This window comes from Tiliqua scincoides, chromosome 5, assembly GCF_035046505.1.
Source record: "Tiliqua scincoides isolate rTilSci1 chromosome 5, rTilSci1.hap2, whole genome shotgun sequence".
Classification (NCBI taxonomy): Eukaryota; Metazoa; Chordata; class Lepidosauria; order Squamata; family Scincidae; genus Tiliqua; species Tiliqua scincoides.
In genome coordinates this window covers 29,017,273-29,038,220 of record NC_089825.1, presented here as the reverse complement: position 1 = coordinate 29,038,220, position 20,948 = coordinate 29,017,273, and the positions used below count along the sequence as shown (strand labels likewise).

Below are 20,948 nucleotides of genomic sequence, written 5' to 3'. Positions count from 1 at the left end.
TTTCCAATTGTATGAGTAGATATGAGAGAAAACTTAAAGCATGTGGACAAATTACTCCTAGGTCAATTTTGTGCAAGCTCTCAGAAGTTCCACTGTTGAATGGGGTTTACTCCTGTACTTTTCACTGCTGAGTTGTGGGAAAACATGTGGAAGTAATTCAAATGGCTATAAATTGTGTGCTATATGCCAGTTACTCCTGTAGAATTTAATTACTCACTTCCACTGCCTGAACAATAACTTGGACAATAATAGAAAAAATATTACAAGTACTGAACTGCAGCCCAAAGAAGCTATATGAGGAACATGAAGAGGTTATCATAATTGAAACATGTCAAACTAAATCCTTTTAAATTAAATTTTACAGTTGCAGGAAGAAGGGAAAGATGTATTAAAAACCTTCATCTATTGAAGTCAATGCATGTCCCTCCTAACGGTGCAGGCCAGAATGATTATACAGTGCAACGACAAAGCCCAAGGTGTTGATCACGAGTTCATCAATGTTTATGCGGAACTCCTGTTATATACACAGGTGTCTTCTACATTTCAATGGGAGAACAGCTCTATACCTTCAAGGGACATACTGCATACTTGCAGCGCTGCCTCTTCTGTTAAAGAAGATAGGTGCAGGAAAGACTCCTGAGCAGATGCCTTTAAAGTCTAAAATACAGCTCCTTTTATTTTACAAAAATACTACTTTTAGACACCCAGATTACAGGTTAAAGGCAATCCATCGTTATATTAAAAATAAGTCCATTTACAAAGAAGACACCAATATTCATGCTTTAATATTTCAAATATGACACAAAAATAAAGTCTATACATTGCTCTTAATGGCTGAAAATTACTTTTAGAAACCTAATCATTAAAGCAAATGTTATTTTTTGTCAATGTAAAAAAATACACTAACAAGTTGGGTATTATGATATGCACCACAATATAAATTCTATAGAAAAAAATGGAATTCTGAATGGAAGTAAGTCAAGTAGGTACTTAGTGTAGAAATAAATATTTCTATCTTCATTAAGGATTCAATTTTCCCTTTTAAAAATGTCTGTGTACAAGCACATGGATCAAGTGCCCTGCGCCTTTCCACTGGAGCACAGAATGTGTGTGTCTCAGTGATTTGCGGTGCAGGTCCTGCACTGTATTACCTCCTGTTTCAAAGGCTTCCCCAACCCTTGGTGGCCTTTCAGGAGACACAAGGAACTGAAGTGGGAAAGCACACATAATATGCACTGTTCCTTGGATCCAAGCCCTTGTACCTAAGACTTAAAAGATTGTCAACAAGGCAGCTATAATGTATCTCAAACAATTACAACACTGCATTGAAACTGCAAAGGAAATTCAAGTTTCTAGTTATCTATTCAAAGTCTGAATGGCATGCTTTTGCCTCGTTGCTAATTAACAGTAGAAATCCCTTAACATAAATTGTAACAAATTATATTTACTGTACCAGTCAGTGTATTATAATCCTGTGTTCTTTTCTCAGTGGCAATTCTTCCTATATTGTTCAACCAACAGGCAAGTCACCTAAACCCCAGAACTCTTTATTTTTTCATTAAGCCAGATCTCTTATTTTACGGAAGAAGTTGTTCATGAATGTGTAGTATGAGCAACCGTTGCCAGAATGACAACTGGTAAGAAATAAGTTGCCCAAACTTTGCAGTTAAACCCTATCTATGTTTCAGGATACTATTAATTACACATTATACTCTTATGCTTTCTAGCACAAATGAATTTTTGACCCAAAGCAAAATTTGGATCTGTGTAATTCATACTGCAAAATCCCAGGACATGTTTTTCAAATGCTGGATACTTTCAGTGTCTGCTAATTAATAACCAATATGAGAAATTACCTTGCTTATAATTTTAGATGCCCCACAAAAGCATGTCATATTGAAATTGGAGCCTGGCTATCTAGTCATACAAACAAACCAAAAAAAGATTTGACTCACCTGAAGATTGTCTTGGAGATGTCATAGAACAGCACTATATGAACAAACTATAGATGGGCATATCAGTTAAAAAACTTGACAGAAACTTTGTTTGCATACAATAAATCTACCGCATGACTCAGTTCATTTATCTTTCCAAGAACAGATTCAACAGTATTTTGAAAGTTCATGGAGTTGAAGAAACACAATATAGAATGCTGGCTCATCTCAGATGCTGGAAGGCTCAAGGTCTGGACAGTGTGATGCTGAAAGTCTTCCTGAACGGTGCTTCGAATTTCAATGAAGCCTCAGTAAATGCCTTTGAAATGAATTGCTTCACAATCCACTGAACAGAGTCCACATGACACACTTGAAGACTTGGTCCAGCAATACCTATGCTATATAAAGCACATCAAAACCATCCACACATCAAATTGGTTGATGTGATAGAATGATTTATTTTTCTATTACAGGCAAGTCATGAGCAACTTGTTCTGAGGTATGTGTGTGGGCTGAGAAGGACATCTATTAGAGAGACCCTGTTTTGAAGGTCTAATATTTTATGACTGGACCATCTCTGCTGGGACAAGATTCCCTGTTGTATCCAGCTGCATACATTTACATGAACATGCAGAAACGGGGCATTCAGTATGGTCCCTGGACAAGAAAAGAAAGGAACATAAAACTATTAGATTGTTTTAAAATAAATGCATTTGTCTCAGAAATTGTAGCTGTTCAATAGCAAACACTGCCCCAAAAAAATTAAAATCAAATTTTTCATACAAAAAACAAAAGCACATAAAGGGTTTGTAAAACAATACACAGATATAGCAAAATACAGATAATAAATTTAGGCAACAAGAAATTTAAGAGCTATTAAAGATTACGTTCTCTCTCGTTTTTCCAGAGCTATTCCTACTTGAAATTTTGCCCACAACTCATTTTATTTTAGCAGAGGCCTATGTATGTGGGGCTTCTCCAAGCTTAGCATATTATAGTGCGTTTCAAAGGCCTCTCTCAAATAATACCTGTAGTCTTCTATTCTCATTTTAACAACCAACTCAGACGATGGCATTCAGACTTAAATACCAGAAACCACGGATATGCGGGAGCCCTATACGTATAGACAAGTATTCTGCTCACACTCCTGTGCCCATTACCTTCCATTTTTTCATTACCCAGCAGGCATGTTTCTTGCTTTTACAAATACTAGAACAGGAACATGACAAGCAGACAGCCTGCACATTAGAGGGAGAGGCATCAACATGCTAGATCAGGGGTGCCCAAACCCTGGCCCGCAGGCCACTTGCGGCCTGCTGTGGGTTCCCATCTGGCCCCCAAGTGGGTACTGTGCCTCCAATGGGCACACAGCCTGTGGAAGAATCACCGGGGCCCGTGCTGATCCAACGCTCGAGCTCCCGGTGTGGCTTTTCCTCGCTGCCAGCAGCGAGGGAAAGACCAGCCCAGCAATCTGCGCAGGACCTTTTATAATCTTAAAGTAACGCGAGCCTTGCAGGTCTCACGTTACCTTTTTTCTGAAAGCCCTTGCACGTGCGCGCTAGGCTAGTCTTTCCCTGCCAGACTCCCAGGCAACATGTGGAGCCTGAAGCAGCAGGGAGAGACAAAGTGCCTGCGTTGGCACCTCCGCGAGGGAGGTTGGGCAGGCATGCGAGTAGGCAGGCAGGCAGGCGCTTCAGCCGCAAGGCACGAGGAAGAGCAGGCGAGCGACTGCTCCTCTGCCACTGCGCAGCAGCACATGCCAAGGAGAGTGGGCGAGCGACTGCTCTGCCACTGCCACTGCACAGCAGCAGCTCGTGCCAGGGAGAGTGCGTGAGTGCCACCACAGAAGCAAAAGCAGCCGCCGCCACCCTCACCTATAAGGCTCCCTCCCTAAGCTTGCTCTGTTGTGGAATTTTTCCTGTGGTTCCCCTCCTCTCCCGCCCCCTTTTCCTGGATAAAAAGTTGCATACCTGCTCTGTATTGTCTGCCTCTGATTTTTAAAATGCTTGCTCTGTTGTGGAATTTTTCCTGTGGTTCCCTTCCTCCAAACTAGTACCAGATTACAATGAACTATTGAGATCAAGACAACAGCTCCACCACTCTCATTGAAAGTTCATAGTGCTCAAAGTTCATAGTTCTCCTGTGTTTTTGTATTATAAAGTTCAGTAAAATGTATTTGTTCACATAAGTGCCATCTCTAATTTATTCATTTATGTAAATTTATTCAAATTTGAAATGCAAATCAAATGGGTTTTTTCCCCGGCCCCCAACACAGTGTCAAAGAGATGATGCGGCCCTTCTGCCAAAATGTTTGAGCACCCTTGTGCTAGATGGACAGAAACAAGAAGCTTCCTGCTTCCTGTTAACGTTCTGTGTCCCTCTAGTGTGCAGACTGTCTGCCTGCTTGTCGCATTCCTGTTCTAGCGCTTGTAAAAGAAAGAACATGCCTGCTTGATAATGAAGAAAACGGAAGATAATGGGCAAAAGAGGGGGTGCAGAGTACGACTTCAGTACAAGCTTTAGTTTCTTCTCATGCTCTCAAAGGGGAGGGGGGAAGCATGCAAACCAGAAGCTCACTGTGACTCATTATCTCCTAAACAAGAGGTTCTCAACTGGGTGTTGTGACGCCCCAGCCAGGGAATCTCTGTTGCTGCTCCCTTAAGGGACAGAGTGACAGTGACACAATTGCCACAGTCGTGCCACCGCTGGGGAAGGAAAGGGTTTTAAAACTTACGTGGGGGCCACTATGGCTCTCTAGAGGATCCAGGGAGCCCGAAACCCCCTCTGCAGGCCTCCCCATGCCTCCAAACAGCTGTGAAATACTAAAAAAAGCCACTTCTGGTTTTGCCCATCTCCCGCAAACACAGGTTCTCAAACTCTTCCCTGAGAGTTTGGGAACTGCTGTCCTAAACCATAATTTTGGAGGACTATCTGGATTTCATCAAAGAGCCTCCGCCCCAATACTATGTGACAAATGGTTTGTGAAACTGAGAAGAGTTTCAGTATGAAGGTCCAATGTTCAAGGTGCAAACGTGCCTAAAACAGTCCTTGCTCAGAGTATCACACTTCATTTATTTTACAAGACATGGGAATATACTGACTGAGAAACACACTGATCCAACAAGTGCCATTAAACATTACACTTGAGACACTCAATAAATGCTGAAGGCAATCTCAGCTCTGAACTGTTTCCTTAAGCACTTAAAATATTCGTTTTACCAATAGCTTGTTCCACATTATGTACTAGGTACATAATGGCACAAAAACTGCAAATGGTTTTTTGTTTAGAACTGCTACCCCCTGGATGTTAGGATTTTTAATTTAAAAAAGGCTGAGAGATATTTGTTATATATCTTGAGAAAGCACATTTATCCTGTAATCATGCAACCCTGTAATTTGCTGATAATCCAACCATTTCTCGGGTTGTAGCCTTAATAATTAGAGCTATTGCATTCTTACAATTTGTAGAATTAGCATTCTGGTGGTAAATGCTGATCCAACAAACCATGCAGTTAGGGCTGCATACAGGGATATGGCCAGCAAAAGATATCTGCCTCATGCAACACAGTAAGCCTTGTTACCTTACCTGAACCAGCTAAGCATGTGTCCAGCATGACCACCATGCCTGCAGTTATGACACCAGGTGAACCAGTTGTTGAACTGAGCCAATTTCTTGTCTTTGCTGAGATCCACCTTTTCATCTGATTTGGATCCTCCTATATATAAGAAAATAAATTCACTGTCTTTGTTTCCATAGTCATTATTTAAAAGCAGCAGAGACCAAAAGGGCAAGGAATACAGAATAATAATATATGAAATAATTCAGGAGAAATGAAACAATTAGCAGTCAACATCTCATCACCAAAATCCAGACAGCTAATTCTTTGTATTAAGAGTATTCAATAATTTTCATATTTTCTTTATGCAGACTGAAGAAAAAAATAAGTTTACAAATATTCATCAGTCTTATATTTCATACCTGTTATAGCACAGAACATTTTTTCAAATATCATACAGTTGGAAGTATTCTGTGGAGAAGTGGTCTATTGAGGCAACTAGTTATGCTGGCTATATGCCACCCTCAGATTCAAGAGGCTGCCTCTGAATATCATTTGCAGGGGAACAATGGTGGGAGAGGGGTACAGCCTTATCTGCTTGTGGGCTTCCGAGTGGTAACTGGTTGGCTAATGTGGGAAACAGAATCTGCTGGATTCTGTTTTGGATCAGGCCTTTGGCCTGATTCAGCAGAGCTCTTATGTTTTTATACAATTTAATTGGAATTATCTGACTGATACTTACAGATATTTTAGTTAAATAAAATCTAGCATTTTATTCCCAAGAGGACCAGTTCTAAGTCTCAGGTGGCCCTTAGTAAACTGCCCTCCGTGGACCCCCACCTAACTGGGTAGGGCCCTGAGGGAGCTCCTCCACCACAGGACAGCAATGGACATAAAGATGGTGTCAGGGACCAGCAGTAGGCCCTTGGCAGCTGCCAACAGTGCTAGTCCCTGATGCTGACCCTGGGTACCAAGCCATGCAAGCAATCACTGAGGCTTTTTAAATATTCTACATTTCCTATACTGACAGCACTTCTTCATGGGATACAGCTCAGAATAACGCAAAGGTGAAGTCAATCATCCTTCCCATCATGGGTACTCAGTGCAACAGATTGGCACATATAGGCAAGAACCCAAAAAGCGCAGTACTAATTCCATATACTCACGCTTGCAACTTTGTCTTGTGTTTGTCTGAGAACAGCCCCCTCCCCTTGGCAGAGTTACTTTCAGTAGCACTTTGAAATATCGTGTTTACAAAAATATCCGGGTACATGCAAACTCTTGGTGCATACAAAAGAAGTTTTCTGGATTCCAGATTCTGGATTCCAGGATTCCTATAGTTTTTTTCATGTCCTATAAACGGCCTCAAGAATTCAAGTATCCTTCTCAACCAGGTGTTTGAATGTATTACAAATATCTGCTTTCTCTAAGCCAGATCTTGGCACTTAAAATGAAAAAAAAGCTATTCACTAGTATTCAAACTGTATTTGGAGTCACTTAAAAATGAATTAAGGGGAAAGTATACCCCCAACACAGAGGATCGGATGTATGCTGATAAAATGCAGTTCGAAGTCAGTAATAATTTTAATAAAACAGTTGATTCTAACAGAATGCCATTCAACATTTATAAAGGAAAGCAAGTAAGCAAAACAAACATTTCAGTGTCTGTATATCAATGTTAGAAGCCTATGAACTAAAGTGGGAAAAATAAACAACACAAGAGCCCATACCTGGACAACTGGAAACTGGAGTTCCCATATTTATTAAGCAAAGCGCACAGCGAGGAAGAGGCTTGCGGCAGCCAGGACAACTTGTGACCTTTGATTTGGTTGGAGAGCCACTAACACCATATTGACTGAACCCCCGGCCCTGATGTGGTATGGTTGAGCAGCTGTAGGAGATTGATTTTCCACAAAAATTGCAACTTACAAATACCTTGGAGATGGAAAAAAAATAAATAGAAGGATGTCTCAATATATTTACCAAAAATGTTTTTGTAGAACTAATGAAATCTAGAAGGGGACATGAACTTATAAAATAATACAATTAGACAAGTTTCACTCATCAGTGTAAGATCAGAAGCAATGGAAGTCCAAGAGATTAATTTCTAGTTGTGAATTGGCTGCAACTTAATCAATGTGCATGAGAGTTAGTTATCCAGTGTGCATTCAGGAAAATTAGAAGCACATTTACCTGTGCTAAAGGTTTTGAACTGGGATCCAGCTTACTTCGATGAATGTCAAATTCTGCTCGTTTATGCCAAAACCTCCATGCATCTAACAGATTCCTGTAGTTTTCAATCCAATACTGAACCCGCTCATCTTTGAGTATTTCAGAGGGAGAACCCTAAAAAGAAAGACATTCATCATTTAAGAAAGCAGAATCAAATGGTAGAGTATATTGTTAAAAGGTTCAGATACATAACCAAGTATCCTGCAACTTTTGCTAAACACTAGATCAAAACAAAAAAATAAATTAGACTAATAAGGAGGGTAATCTGCCATAATTTTATAGACTGTGATAGTGACACGTGAAAGAGAAAGGATTATTTTAGAAAATCTGAACGCACAAAACCACAGTATCCTAGTATTCTAACTTGTACAGTATATGTTGTGTATCACGACATTAATAAATCACAACATTAATAAAACTGGCATATTTATTAATATAATCTGGAATTATTACATAGAGAAATACAAACCTGCAACATACAATAGCTTGCTGTTTGGACATCTCCAGTTCTATCAACATAACTTTCCATTAAGTCCACTCCATCCTTTGTTAGTCCCGTCAAGAGGATTCCTTCCAGGTTCCCAGCTTCTTTCATTTCATTTGTTAGCTTTTCAATGAACCGATTCAGCTATAAAACACAGAAGATGATCTACCACAGCCTTTGGGTTTTGCCACAGAAATTTTCAGTCCCACCCTGCCTCAGAACCCCACCTCCCAAGCTGTGAACATGAAGTGTCCAGAGAAGGATCACTGCAACATCAAAACCCTGATTACATTATCGAAGGCTTAAACTGCACTTACTAGGGAGTAAGCTCCATTCAAAATAATGGGACTTGCTTCTGAACAAACATGCACAGCACTGAAATGTAACGATCAGTGTTTTGCAGTTAGGATAACATGGAATATCTAAAATAATCTTCAGTTACATTCTATTTACAAAGGTTTGCAATAAGAAACTTAACAATACGTAAGCATACAATACATCAACTTGCTACAAAGGCAGCCCAGCAACTCCATTAACAAAAGTTAATAGCCCTCCTGCGTTTACTAGCCTGGCTGGCTTCACATATGGACTCTTCATCTGTGAAAACATCAGTGGCTTAAGAACAGACCACAAACATTTCCAGTTAAATTCTTCCCTGGGCAACTGCTCTGAAGGCAATTGCTACAGACAAACAAACGCAAGCTTGTACACAGGTCTTTTAAAAGGGGGGGGGGTCTTCTTAGCGGTGGCGCTCCAATGCACTACCCCCATAGAGCAGATTGGCTTTCTCCTTGCAAGAGTTTACATACTGACCGAAAACACTGCTGTTTGAAAAAGCATTTTCAACTTAGTTTAAATTTGATTCTTTTTATGCTACCTTTATAAAAAAAATATGGTTGCATTATATTACTTCATATTTGTAAGCTGCTTTGATTCTCTTACATGAAAAGCAAATACAAATGTAGTAAATAATATAAATATAAATTAATAAAATAGCCACATTAACCCTTGTTCTAAGTTGATATCATACTTGTGGTTGGCAAGTAGCTATCAAATTCTTTGCGCAAGATAGTCCTTCATTTCCTCCATAAAGACAGAGGTGTATATTACGGCTTACATTATTTATACCATTCTCTTTTTAGAAAAGACCCATGGTAAAGTGGGAAAAATAATGGCAAGTATTATAGTCTCACCTGAGCATCTGTCAGAAATTTGCAAGCAAATGCCACTCTATCTCGGACAGCTACATGACTTTCATACTGGAAGAATGCAAAATATTAGCATTAGACAAAAGCATCACTACTTCCAAAAAGGATGGTGTTAAGAATATACCGTAAATATATTTGATTTTATTTTAAGAGGGGGCACATGAAAGATTTCTACATAGCACTGATCTTCCTCACCTCCACTTCAGCCTGAGAGCCCCCTCTGCCCCCTGAAAAACTGCTCTGGAACGTACATACATCTCGCAACACTGAAAACTGCATCTGACAAATTCAAAGTCACTGTGTTATAACCACACTCCCATCTAGTTGTTTGTCCATTAAGATATATGGCATTCTCTCTCTCTCTCTCTCTCTCTCTCTCTCTCTCTCTCTCTGCCTTCCAAGCACCTCCTCCTATTCCTGAAGGAATTCTAGTAGCAGTTCGCCATAATGGGGCAAAAACACAGATACCTCTGAAGATACCCAACAACACTCTCCAGTTCATGACCACGGTCTATAAACCTAAGTTGGTATTTTTCTTTTTATAATGTTTTCCATAGAGTATTGTTTCCCAAAAGCTACTTAAGAAATCATGCAACTGGCCAGGAACCAATTTTCTAATACATAAACCATTAGGTCAAGTTCCCCACTCTGTACTGTATTTCCTTGAAGAAGGTTTGGACTAACAAAATAGGCTTACCAGAACCCCATCATAAGAACCAGATTCACTTGTCAGAAAAGCAAACATGGCACACAGGTAAGGGTTGTTTAGCTGTAACCGCAGCGTGCTGCACATTTCTCTCCACAAGGAGTTCTTTTCATCTGTGTAGCCTGATAATGCCATGGCCACTACATTGAGATTAAGGTTGCCTGCACAACAAACACAAACATAGTACAGTAACCAACAGTTCAAGCCGTGTGACTCTGCTTCTAATACATAATTTAAAAAATACAACTGTTTTTAGAACAGTGTAAGGATCTGCACCCTCCTCCACTGTAGCAATCAACCACTCAAGTAATATAAAAGTGCTACTGCATGGATCCTGAAACAAAACTTACTCAGTGATGCAGAAAGTTTTACAGCATCCTGAGATTCGGTTGTCTTGCCGAGATAAAACGTTTACTAAAGTGAAAAAGTAACACAATCTACATGGGCCATTTTATACTTATTGCAGTTTGTTATTGCAAAACTGTTTATTCTGATCTGCCACTCTGGAACTGCTGATCCCAAGACTTGATACACCATCAAATAAACGCTTCGGTTGAGTGTTTATCATCTAACTGCTCACACATCTCAGTGTACAAGAGGATTGCGATGCTCATCCATTCACTAACTGAACTGGGCAGCCAGCTGTTTCCAATGTACTTGGCTGGATCCAAATAATAGCAAGTGAAAAATCACCTGTTAGCTCTGTTCCATAAATTATTGTGCAAGCAGAAGAGTTTGCACAGAGCTATAGTAGGGAGGTTTCACCGCAATTCTCAACCTTTTCCAAGTAGGAGAACATCTCTGAATTTAGTACAACTTTTCTCATGCAACGTTTTAAGGTGAGGCACAAAATAGCCCTTCTGCAAGAAGAAATCACCTCCTGTGGATGGAAGGTGACCTTCAGATCCAGAAGCCCCCCCCCCACATATCTGCGGATTCACTTAACTGCAGATGCAGGAGGGCCCCCTGCACCCTGCGTCCCCCCCACACTCTCTGAAGGGTCTTCCGAGCCCTACAGAGGCTGTATGCATCTGCCTGCGGTCTCTGCAGGCCTCAGAATGGCTATTCAGGCAAAAAAAGTCACTTCTTTTTTAGTAAAACTGGAAGTGACATTTTTAAGCCTTTAAAAGGCATCAGGAAGACCAGGGAAGCCTCCAAGGTGCTTTTTTTTTTAATTCCAGAGGGCAAGGGGCATCCCCGGTATCCAAGGATTCAGCTAACTGCGCAGCTTCCGGAACTGCACCCCTGCAGATACCAAGGCACACCTGTACTTTATAAAGCCTACACTGGAGATAGTGTGTGGCATCTTGAAGCAGCTGACAAGCTGAGCTGAGTGATTCCACCTGCTCTTGGTGTGAGCAAGAAGCGTCTTGGCTGACCTCCATGTGAGAGATGGAGCTGCTTGTCAGCTTGCCTGGGAGAACTGGAGGCCAGAAGTGAGACCAAATCAGGAAGACCCATTCTGAAATGTTGTTGGTTTTTGAAAGAGAGAACCTTTTGTAAAAATCCCCTTGAGGGATTTAGAAACGCCTGCCTATTTAGAAACGCCTGCCTATGTAAACCGCCTTGAATAAAGTCAGAGGAGTAATCCGATGACCAGAAAGGTGGTATATAAATACCTAGTAGTTATTAATTATTATTATTATTATCATCTCAACTAGGGATTCCACAGTCAGGAATTCACTCCACAAATGGAAACTTTCTCCAAGAATGGAACACTCCTTCTATTCACAGAGGAAGCTACCATTTGCAGAGTACGCTCCTGAAGGTACAAGTGCTTGCTGAGATGCTATTCAAGATAAACACCTAGTTCACAACTGAGCAGGTATAAACAAAATGCAACAAAAAGGAATCCAGGAAGATACCTAGTCAAAATACGTACCTTTTCCAGAAGAAGCTCCTTTGTTCAGTATCTGTATTGCTCGCCGTATGTCCAAGTTGAACAGCGCTACAGCAGCAGCTCGTTCCCAGTCTCCTTCTTGTTCCAAGGAGTTCAGAAAGGGCTCCACATCCAGATCTGTACTCTTCTTTATCCATCCACAAAGCTGCAAAGCCAAGGATCTCTCTTCACTCAGATACTGAATAATATCTGCCTGTCTATCAGAGCCGCCCCTGCTATGCCTGAGGTTCTCTGTTGTTCCTGAAGAGGAATCGTTTGAGTTATTGCACACAGAAATGCAACCTTTTAGCATTCAAAAACATGACAAACTATAATTGTCTAAAGCAGTGTTTCTCAACATTGTCCCACACTGTACCACTTCACACGGTTCACCTGTTGGAAGTACCACCAGAAGTAATTGGTGATTATGTCTTCACCACTTATTTCTGGATTGGGAGGCCAGATGCAACATGACAAATACCAGTAAGAGGCTCAGGAAGGATATGAGCCTTTTGAGGGCTTTTTTGAGCATGCAAAAAGTACACGCTGGAACTCTGCCTGCTGAGCTTCCTACTGCTGCTTGTTGCATTGCAGTGCTGGAAGGCTGCCAGGCAGTAGGGGTCTCGGGGTTCCATGCATACCGTTGGACACCACCTCAAGTATCATCACTGGTTGAGAAACACTGGTCTAGGACAGTGTTTCTCAAACTAGGGGTCAGGACACACTAGGTGGGTCATGAGCCAATTCAGGTGGGTCTCCACCCATTTCAATGTGTATTTTATTTTTTAATACATTAGACTTGATACTACCATGATATATGACTGAATTTGGGGAAATGTTACAGATCTGTACTTTTAACAAGCTAATATGTATATGCATATAATATGTATATGCTTTTAACAATGTTAGTCAATGGGGCTTACACCTGGGTAAGTGTAGATAGGATTGCAGCTTTTGGGATGTTTGGAGAATTTTTTTGAATCCGATCAGTAACTGCTTGGGACGATTAGGAGGATGGTTGTTTATTTTAAATAATTCTTTAAATTTATACGTATTGTAAACTTTTAATTTCCTTGCATATTTAATCTGATTTTGTTGTATGGGAGGTGTTAAAAATTTTCCTGCTTGATGATGTCACTTCAGGCCATGACATCACTTCCAATCCAACACATATTTAATTGGGAGTAAGCCCCACTGAACTCAATGAGATTTACTTCTGAATAAACATGCATAGAATTGTGCTCTTGCTTTGGGGGTGTAGGTGGCAAATTGGAATTTCATGCAAGTCAGAGAAGAGATTCAGAAAGTGCACTCTGGAACAGCACGCAAACAGTTTAAAAGTTACAAAAGAGGAGGATATTCTTATTCTGAGATCCATTTTCTTCCCATCCTTCCTTCAAGAACTTGAGTAGCATACATACAGGTATTTAATTATTTGCTCCTCACAACCACCCTGTGAGGTAGGTTAGGCAGAGAGAGAGGATGGTCTAAATCAGGGGTGCCCAAACCCCGGCCCTCAAGGCCTCTCAATGCGGCCCTCAGGGTGCCCCCAGTCTCCAATGAGCCTCTGGCCCTCTGGAAATTTGTTGGAGCCCTCACTGGCCCGACACAACTGCTCTTAGCATGAGGGCGACTATTTCACCTCTCGCATGAGCTATGGGATGAGAGCTCCCTCCACTGCTTGCTGTTTCACATCTGTGATGCTGCAGCGGCAGCAAAGGAAAGGCCAGCCTTGCTTTGTGCAAGGCCTTTTATAGGCCTTGAGCTATTGCAAGACCTTCATTCATTCATATAAGTTCATCTTTAATATATTCATTTATGTAAATTTATTCAAATTTTAAATGTAAATTAATCCTTTTTTTCCCCGGCCCCAGACAGTGTCAGGGAGATGATGTGGTCCTCCTGCCATAAACTTTGGACACCCCTGGTCTAAATCATTCATTTCAAAAAAGGCTAGGCATGTTTTTGAAAAATGACCAATCAACAAGCACTTACCCATGGATGTTTTCACAATAGATTTGATGCCTGCATAAACTAAAGATCCTTTGTTTCCTGTGAATTTCTGATCCATATCCTCAGTGTACTGCTTCATAAGTATTTTCAGATATAGGAAACTTGGTTATTAATTATATGGGGTGGGGTAAACATTGTGCTGCTCTTTCACTGTCCTGGAAGTTTTTCCCTCCTGGATTTGGTCTACCTAAGCCCCTGATAAAAACATACTATTGGCGAAACATTCACACCATCTATCAGCGCAGCGTGCAGCAGTGCCAAAATGGCAACTGCTGTATCCAGCGGCCTCGCACAGGCCCAGTAAGGGCACAAGCCTGGCAAGGGGGCTTTTAAAGTCTGCACTGGCTACTTTGCCAGCACAGACCTGAGAACCTCCGTATTGGGCTGAAAAGGATAGAATCCGTGGAGGAGGCCTCTGACTGGCATTGGCCTGGCGCTGGATCTCCCTTCTCCCGTGCTGCCGTAAACACGCACATTTACGACACCTAGTGCCAGCGCTGCAGCTCAGCATTGGTGTTACGGGACAATAGGATTGGGCCCTCATAGTGCTACTCAGGTCCACACAAACAACTTTTGGTTATCCCAGTGAAATGTAGCCTATCACCGTGGAGAACTAGATTTTGTAAACAGTACAAATTGGATTTTCCTTTTTTCTTTTTTGTAATTGCAAAGACATTCACAAAGATAGTCACAAAGCAACAAAAATGCCTCAGAAAGCTAAACTTCAATTGCTTAAATGAATAAAAACAGGTGATTATTTCCTGAAGTCTGCTCAGGACAATGTTCAATCTACATTTGAAAGGTTTACGGTTTTTTTTTAGTTATGTCAAAGAACCATCATGTGTTGCACCGAATGAATGAGCAATATTATTTATTTTTAAATAAAGACATTTAATGCATTAAGGTAATAACCCTTTCACCTTTTATCAAAGCAAAAAACGCTGCCTTATAACGAAGGCAGTCCTGGAGATCTGACAATACCTTTCCTGATTATTAAACAGTACTTAAAAGGATATAGTGCAGAGTGTACCAAAGTGATTTCAGCTGTGGGTCTTCATTTCCTGCAAGAATATGGTTTCTCCAGATTTGTTCTGTGTCAAGGCCATACCTGGACAAAGCCCGGAGTCGCATTTTTGTAGCAATGTCTTTTTCCAAGGAATCAGCCTTTCCATCTTCTGTACATTCATACAAATGTCTCCCACATGCCCACATTAAAGAAGTAACCGGACTCCAAGCAAGAGAGATCCTTTCAAACACAGTGAAGTCAGACATAGTCCTGTTCGGAGTCACTACTACCATTCGATTTTGATTTGTGGGATGCCATGCAAAGGAAGCAATATAATGTTCACAGGGCTGCACGCTTCTTTCAATGATTGTAGGTTCAGTTTCATCCCCTATAGGTGTAGGAGTGTGCTGCATATCATAGAGTTTGATGATATTACTATCCCTGGTTAAAGTAGCTAGCAATCCAGTTCTTGTAGGACACCAAGCTACTTTTGTTAGGGGTTTTGGTTGTTCTGTTAGGGTCAACACAGGCTTTTCAAACTTTCTAAGGTCCCATATGGCAACCTGACCTTCATAGAAGGAAGCCACACGATCATGGAAGAATGGATCAACTGTTACCCCCTGAACAGCTTTTGTATTGACAAACATTTTTTGGGTTGTATTCCTAAGGTCAAAAATAGCCAGGTTTCTGTGCATTCCAGCTAAAAGAAGTTTCTGGTCCCGTGGAAGCCAACAAAGAGAAAGGCAAGCATCATTCTGCCCCAATTCATAAAGTGATTTTGTCACAACCAGCCCCACTTCAGTATCGCCAGATGAAAGCCTCACTTTCTCTGTAGTAACTGGAGTTTCTGGAGTGTATTTGCTACTTATGTCCCAAATCAGTACAGAAAAATCAGCCCGATGTTTATCCAGGCCAGCAGCAAGCCAATTACTGTCCAGTGGATTCCATGCCAGAGTGTTACACTGTCGAGCATGTTTCGGAACAAATTCTTTTCCTATCAAATCCTTGGACTTTGAGTTATGATCTTGGCCAAGACTTGTAAGTACAACTCGACCATTGGCCTGACCAACGGCCAGAAGACATTCAGGATCATATTTAGGATACCAAGCCACACATTTCAAATATGGAGTATCTGAATTAATGGACAATAGGGTAGCTGTAGTTTCTTCAGATAAACGCAGCGATCCTGCTTTGAGTTCAGAACGTACAGCAGATTCAATGTGGTAAAGGCTGAGTTCCGAGTCACACACAACAAAGCGATCAACGTGGTGTGGAGCCCACAGAATATCAGGTTTGGAGCCACTCATGTCTACTGCTGCAAATTGGTCGAATTAATTTAAAGTGTTGCTGGAAGACTAGAGCTGTGTTCAATCATGTGGACACTTAAAAAAAAATACAGAAAGTTAAAACACAATGAGGTCCTAAATATCTTCCAGCTATAAGCTGGAGAAATACTGCAAATATCTTCTCCATCAATATCATTTATATATGCTTCAGTCCCCAATTCCTTCAGAAGTCACTATGTAATGGGAGTCTAACCCTGGGGTGTCCAAACATTTTGGGAGGAAAGCCACATCATCTCTCTAACACTGTGTTGGGGGCTGGGAAAAAAAATTAAGTTCCATTTAAAATTTGAATAAATTTACATAAATGAATTTATTAGAGATGGAACTTATATGAATGAATGATCCTGAAGTAGCTCAAGGCCTATAAAAGTCCTTGCACAAAGCAAGGCCAGTCTTTCCTTCGCTGCCCCTGCTGCATCACAGGTGTGAAACAGCAAGCAGTGGAGGGAGCCCTTGTCCCACAGCTCAGGTGAGAGGTTGAAGTCATCCTCACACAGAGAGCAGTTGCGTCGGGCCAGCATGGGCTCCAGCAAGTCTCCAGAGGGCCAGAGGCTCATTGGAGACTGGGGGCTCCCCACAGGCCGGATTGGGAGCCCCCAAGGGCCGCAAGTGGCCCCGGGCTGGGGTTTGGGCACCACTGGTCTAATGAACCTTTGTGAATACTGCTTTAGGTAATTTCTCTCTTAGACAAAGATTCTACGTGTGAAACACCACTGTTAAAATGGGTGTGGTTTTCCCTCTCCTTAAGAAGAAAGACACCGACGCAGAAGTACAAAGAAAAGGAATTTCAAAGGTGCATTAAAGCACTTTACTGAGCACAATGCACTGAGTCAGCATCTTATTTTTAGGAGTGTTGGCTAAACAAAGGAGGCTTCAGTACTGCCTCTGACTTCATCTTTAAATCCCAGTAAAGATTTCTTTAAACAGCACCCCTGACGTTGAGTCATTGTGTTGAGCCTCAATTAAAAATGCATCTTGAGTGCAATGTGAGACTCCATCCCTCACCAATAGCTGGGGTATTAATGTATTTAACATTTGTGTTGGTGCTGCCTGCTGAAATGCCAGTACACATGTTTAGATGGAGAGCCGGATTGAGAGTCACCTAACAGAAGTGCTGCATCTGTCATCCAGCATCATACCAAGGTGCTCAATATCAAAGTGGTTTCCAATCCACCTCCAGGGATACTTGCCAGGACCTTTAGGAGTATTTGAAAAAACCCATTGACACTAATGGGGCTCACTTCTGAGGAGACACATACAGATTGGGCTCTCAGGCTGCAACCCTGTCCACACTTTCCTGGGAGTAAGTCCCACTGACTCTAACGGGGCTTACTTTTGAGTAGACAGGCAGAGGACGGGGCTCCAGCCCAACCGCAGCGCCAGGCGCTGCCCAAGCCCCCCGGCCTGGCCCGCGCGAGGCTCCCACTGGCACTCCCGGCGCCGCGCTGAGACGCGGCCGCTGAACGTGACCCACGGGCCGGACTTGCCGCCAGGGGCGAGAGGGCAGTCCCTGGGAGAGCTGCGGAACAGAGGGACACGCACCCAGAGAACCGCCAGCAGCCGCCTCCGCCTCCCCACCCTTCAGGGCAGCAAGAAGCGGAAGCGCCACTACGTCTTCCGGGGCGAGAGAGGAGCACTTCCGGTGGAAGTCGGGAGGGACGCGGGCGCCTGGGAAGCGGTGGGCGTGGGTCTCGCACCACTTGCTGGTTCGGCGCAAGGCGATTGGCTGCGCCGGAGAGGGGGCGGAGTCGGCGTGGAACATTGAGGGGGGCAAGGAAGGCGCTGGTTTTCAATGTTGGGCATGCGGGCTTTGGCTGTGGACACTTAGTTAAGAGGCTAAAACCCCAAGCTTATGCTTGTCTACTCAGATGTAAGCCCCATTGGAGTCAATGGGGTTTACTCCCAGGAAACTGTGGCTAGGATTGCAGCCTGAGAGCCCAATCCTATGCCTGTCTACTCAGAAGTAAGCCCCATTGGAGTCAGTGGGACTTACTCCCAGGAAAGTGTGGACAGGGTTGCAGCCTAAGAGCCCAAGCCCATGTGTGTCTACTCAGAAGTAACCCCATTAGAGTCAATGGGGCTTATTCCCAGTAAAGTGGATAGGGTTGCAACCTCAGAGTCCAAGTCTACTCAGAAGTAAGCCCCATTAGAGTCAATGGGACTTACAACCAGGAAAGTGTGGATAGGATTGTATAGGAGACAAGCTGCAACTGCTGAAATTCCCTCTTCTGTACAATTGTTAAAGGTCCAGGATTCCTAAAGTTGAAAGTTTGCCTGCTCCTGAAGTCAGTGACCGGTAGTGAGAATTAGTACTGCATGTTTCTATCGATGTGAATGCTCTCTGCAGGAGATGTTTTCAGTGCGATTAGTTTTCAGTGTTTCAATGGGATTTCAGCCCAGTCCTAACCATGTTGCCTAACCCATGCCTGCGGGAGGGTTTTTTCTACTCTAAGGGAAGGGAGAAACTGGAATTTCTGAAGGCGGGGTCCTTGAGGAGGCTGTGCAAAGTTAATTCACTCTACCTAGTTGGCAACCTTCAGTCTCGAAAGACTATGGTATCGCGCTCTGAAAGGTGGTTCTGGAACAGCGTCTAGTGTGGCTGAAAAGGCCAATTCGGGAGTGACAATCCCTTCCACACTGGGAGCAAGTGCAGTCTGTCCCTGGTCTGTCTCCCTGGCTATGGGCCTTCCTTCTTTGCTTCTTTGCCTCAGACTGTTGGCCAAGTGTGTCTTCAAACTGGGAGAGGCCATGCTGCACAGCCTGCCTCCAAGTGGGCCACTCAGAGGCCAGGGTTTCCCACTTGTTGAGGTCCATTCCTAAGGCCTTCAGGTCCCTCTTGCAGATGTCCTTGTATCGCAGCTGTGGTCTACCTGTAGGGCGCTTTCCTTGCACAAGTTCTCCATAGAGGAGATCCTTTGGGATCCGGCCATCATCCATTCTCATGACATGACCGAGCCAATGCAGGCATCTCTGTTTCAGCAGTGCATACATGCTAGGGATTCCAGCATGTTCCAGGACTGTGTTGTTTGGAACTTTGTCCTGCCAGGTGATGCTGAGAATGCGTCGGAGGCAGCGCATGTTGAAAGCGTTCAGTTTCCTCTCCTGTTGTGAGTGAAGAGTCCATGACTCGCTGCAGTACAGAAGTGTACTCAGGATGCAAGCTCTGTAGACCTGGATCTTGGTATGTTCTGTCAGCTTCTTGTTGGACCAGACTCTCTTTATGAGTCTGGAAAACGTGACAAAAAAGTTTTGTGAGTACCAAAACTACCCTACTGTGTTTAATCTGAATCCAATGTTGTGCCATCAGAACCCACAAGGTGGAGCCCAAATCATCTTTTGCAAGGATAAGAAGGGATATTCCCACTTCCCCTCGTAAATTGATTGTACAATCAAGGAATATTACTAATATTACTGATAATACAGAACTTTCTGCACAGCTCATGAGAATTTAGCACAATTTGTACAAAATATTCTGTGCTAGAAGGAGCTACTGTGGCTCGGATTGACTTGGATGTGTTGTATGGAAGAATTGCATTGTCGCCTCACTGTAGGTCTATGAGGGCTAACAGTGGTTATCCAGTAGCAAGGGAAAGATACTTGGCATAGGATTCATTCATTCAAAAGATTTTAACCCCGCCTTTCCCCTGCCAGAGCAGAATTGTCACATGTGAGATCATAGGACTGACTCTAACATTGGAATCAGCTTACATAGCATTGATTCCAGCTTACAGCTTACCTTGTACTGATTGAGACCATCTTGCACCATACACATGATAGAATGGCATGGCACCATAAATAGTCGAGTATGGATCTGAATTGGACCAATTTCTTCCACAGTAAGGAGTTCAATCACAGCCCTTTGTTTTACACAAGTATCTGAGGCACCCACCATTTTGAACTTCTCATGCACTGCACTCATATGACATATAGCATTGCCACTCCTTGTGGTGAAACTAAACACCTCTAGTGACCACCCAGTCAAACGTGAAAAATTATGCTGCACCAGATTTGAAACAAAAAAAAAGGACACATTACTTTCATACCAACCCTTATATATAAGGAAGTTGTTTTTGTAGATCTGCAGCAGCAGCATTCTCTTTAGCTCTTTATGTGTACATATATGTGTGCTCCTCATTCATAACCTCAAGGTTGCAAAGCCATTCATGTAATCTGGTGTCTTTCCTGGGGGGTATGAGCATAAATAGAATGTTAGATGCAGGGTGGCAGCAAGATGCAAGCATCTTGTGGTCTTGTGTGTGCTCCCTGAGGCATCTGGTGGGCTGCTGTGAGATATAGGAAGTTGGACTAGGTGGGCCCTGGGCCTGATCCAACAGGGCTTTCCTTATTTTCTTATCCATACCTATCTCAAAGTAAGCTCCACTGAACCCAGTGAGACTTAATTCTGAATAAACATATATGGAATTGTGCTAACGGTCTTGTCTACGCTGGTTGCTTACCATCATGGGTTTCATGGAGGACATTTATGCTACAGACATAATATTCCATATTATCAGTGTGGAATATCTACTTTCCTCTGGCTCAATTACAAAAATCAGGATCATAAATTATAATCCTAGTTTCGC

The 20,948-nt window shown here is 42.5% G+C and overlaps 1 protein-coding gene across 2 annotated transcripts; it reads right to left on the bottom strand.

The window, feature by feature from the left end:
* Positions 1-668: 668 nt before the first annotated feature.
* Positions 669-17,942, bottom strand: MIOS (meiosis regulator for oocyte development). Of its 2 annotated transcripts, none has more exons than XM_066627252.1 (11): positions 17,908-17,942; positions 15,030-16,401; positions 13,996-14,094; positions 12,004-12,261; positions 10,113-10,282; positions 9,401-9,466; positions 8,193-8,351; positions 7,685-7,837; positions 7,222-7,426; positions 5,521-5,650; positions 669-2,591 (listed from the first exon to the last, which is right to left on the bottom strand). In XM_066627252.1, exons 2-11 carry the CDS (start codon positions 16,324-16,326, stop codon positions 2,495-2,497), a joined length of 2,634 nt encoding a protein of 877 aa, XP_066483349.1. In that variant the 5' UTR covers positions 16,327-16,401; positions 17,908-17,942; the 3' UTR covers positions 669-2,494. The 2 variants fall into 2 exon arrangements, with proteins under 2 accessions (XP_066483349.1, XP_066483347.1); XM_066627250.1 differs by having other exon boundaries at positions 17,699-17,935.
* Between the last annotated feature and the right edge of the window lie 3,006 nt (positions 17,943-20,948).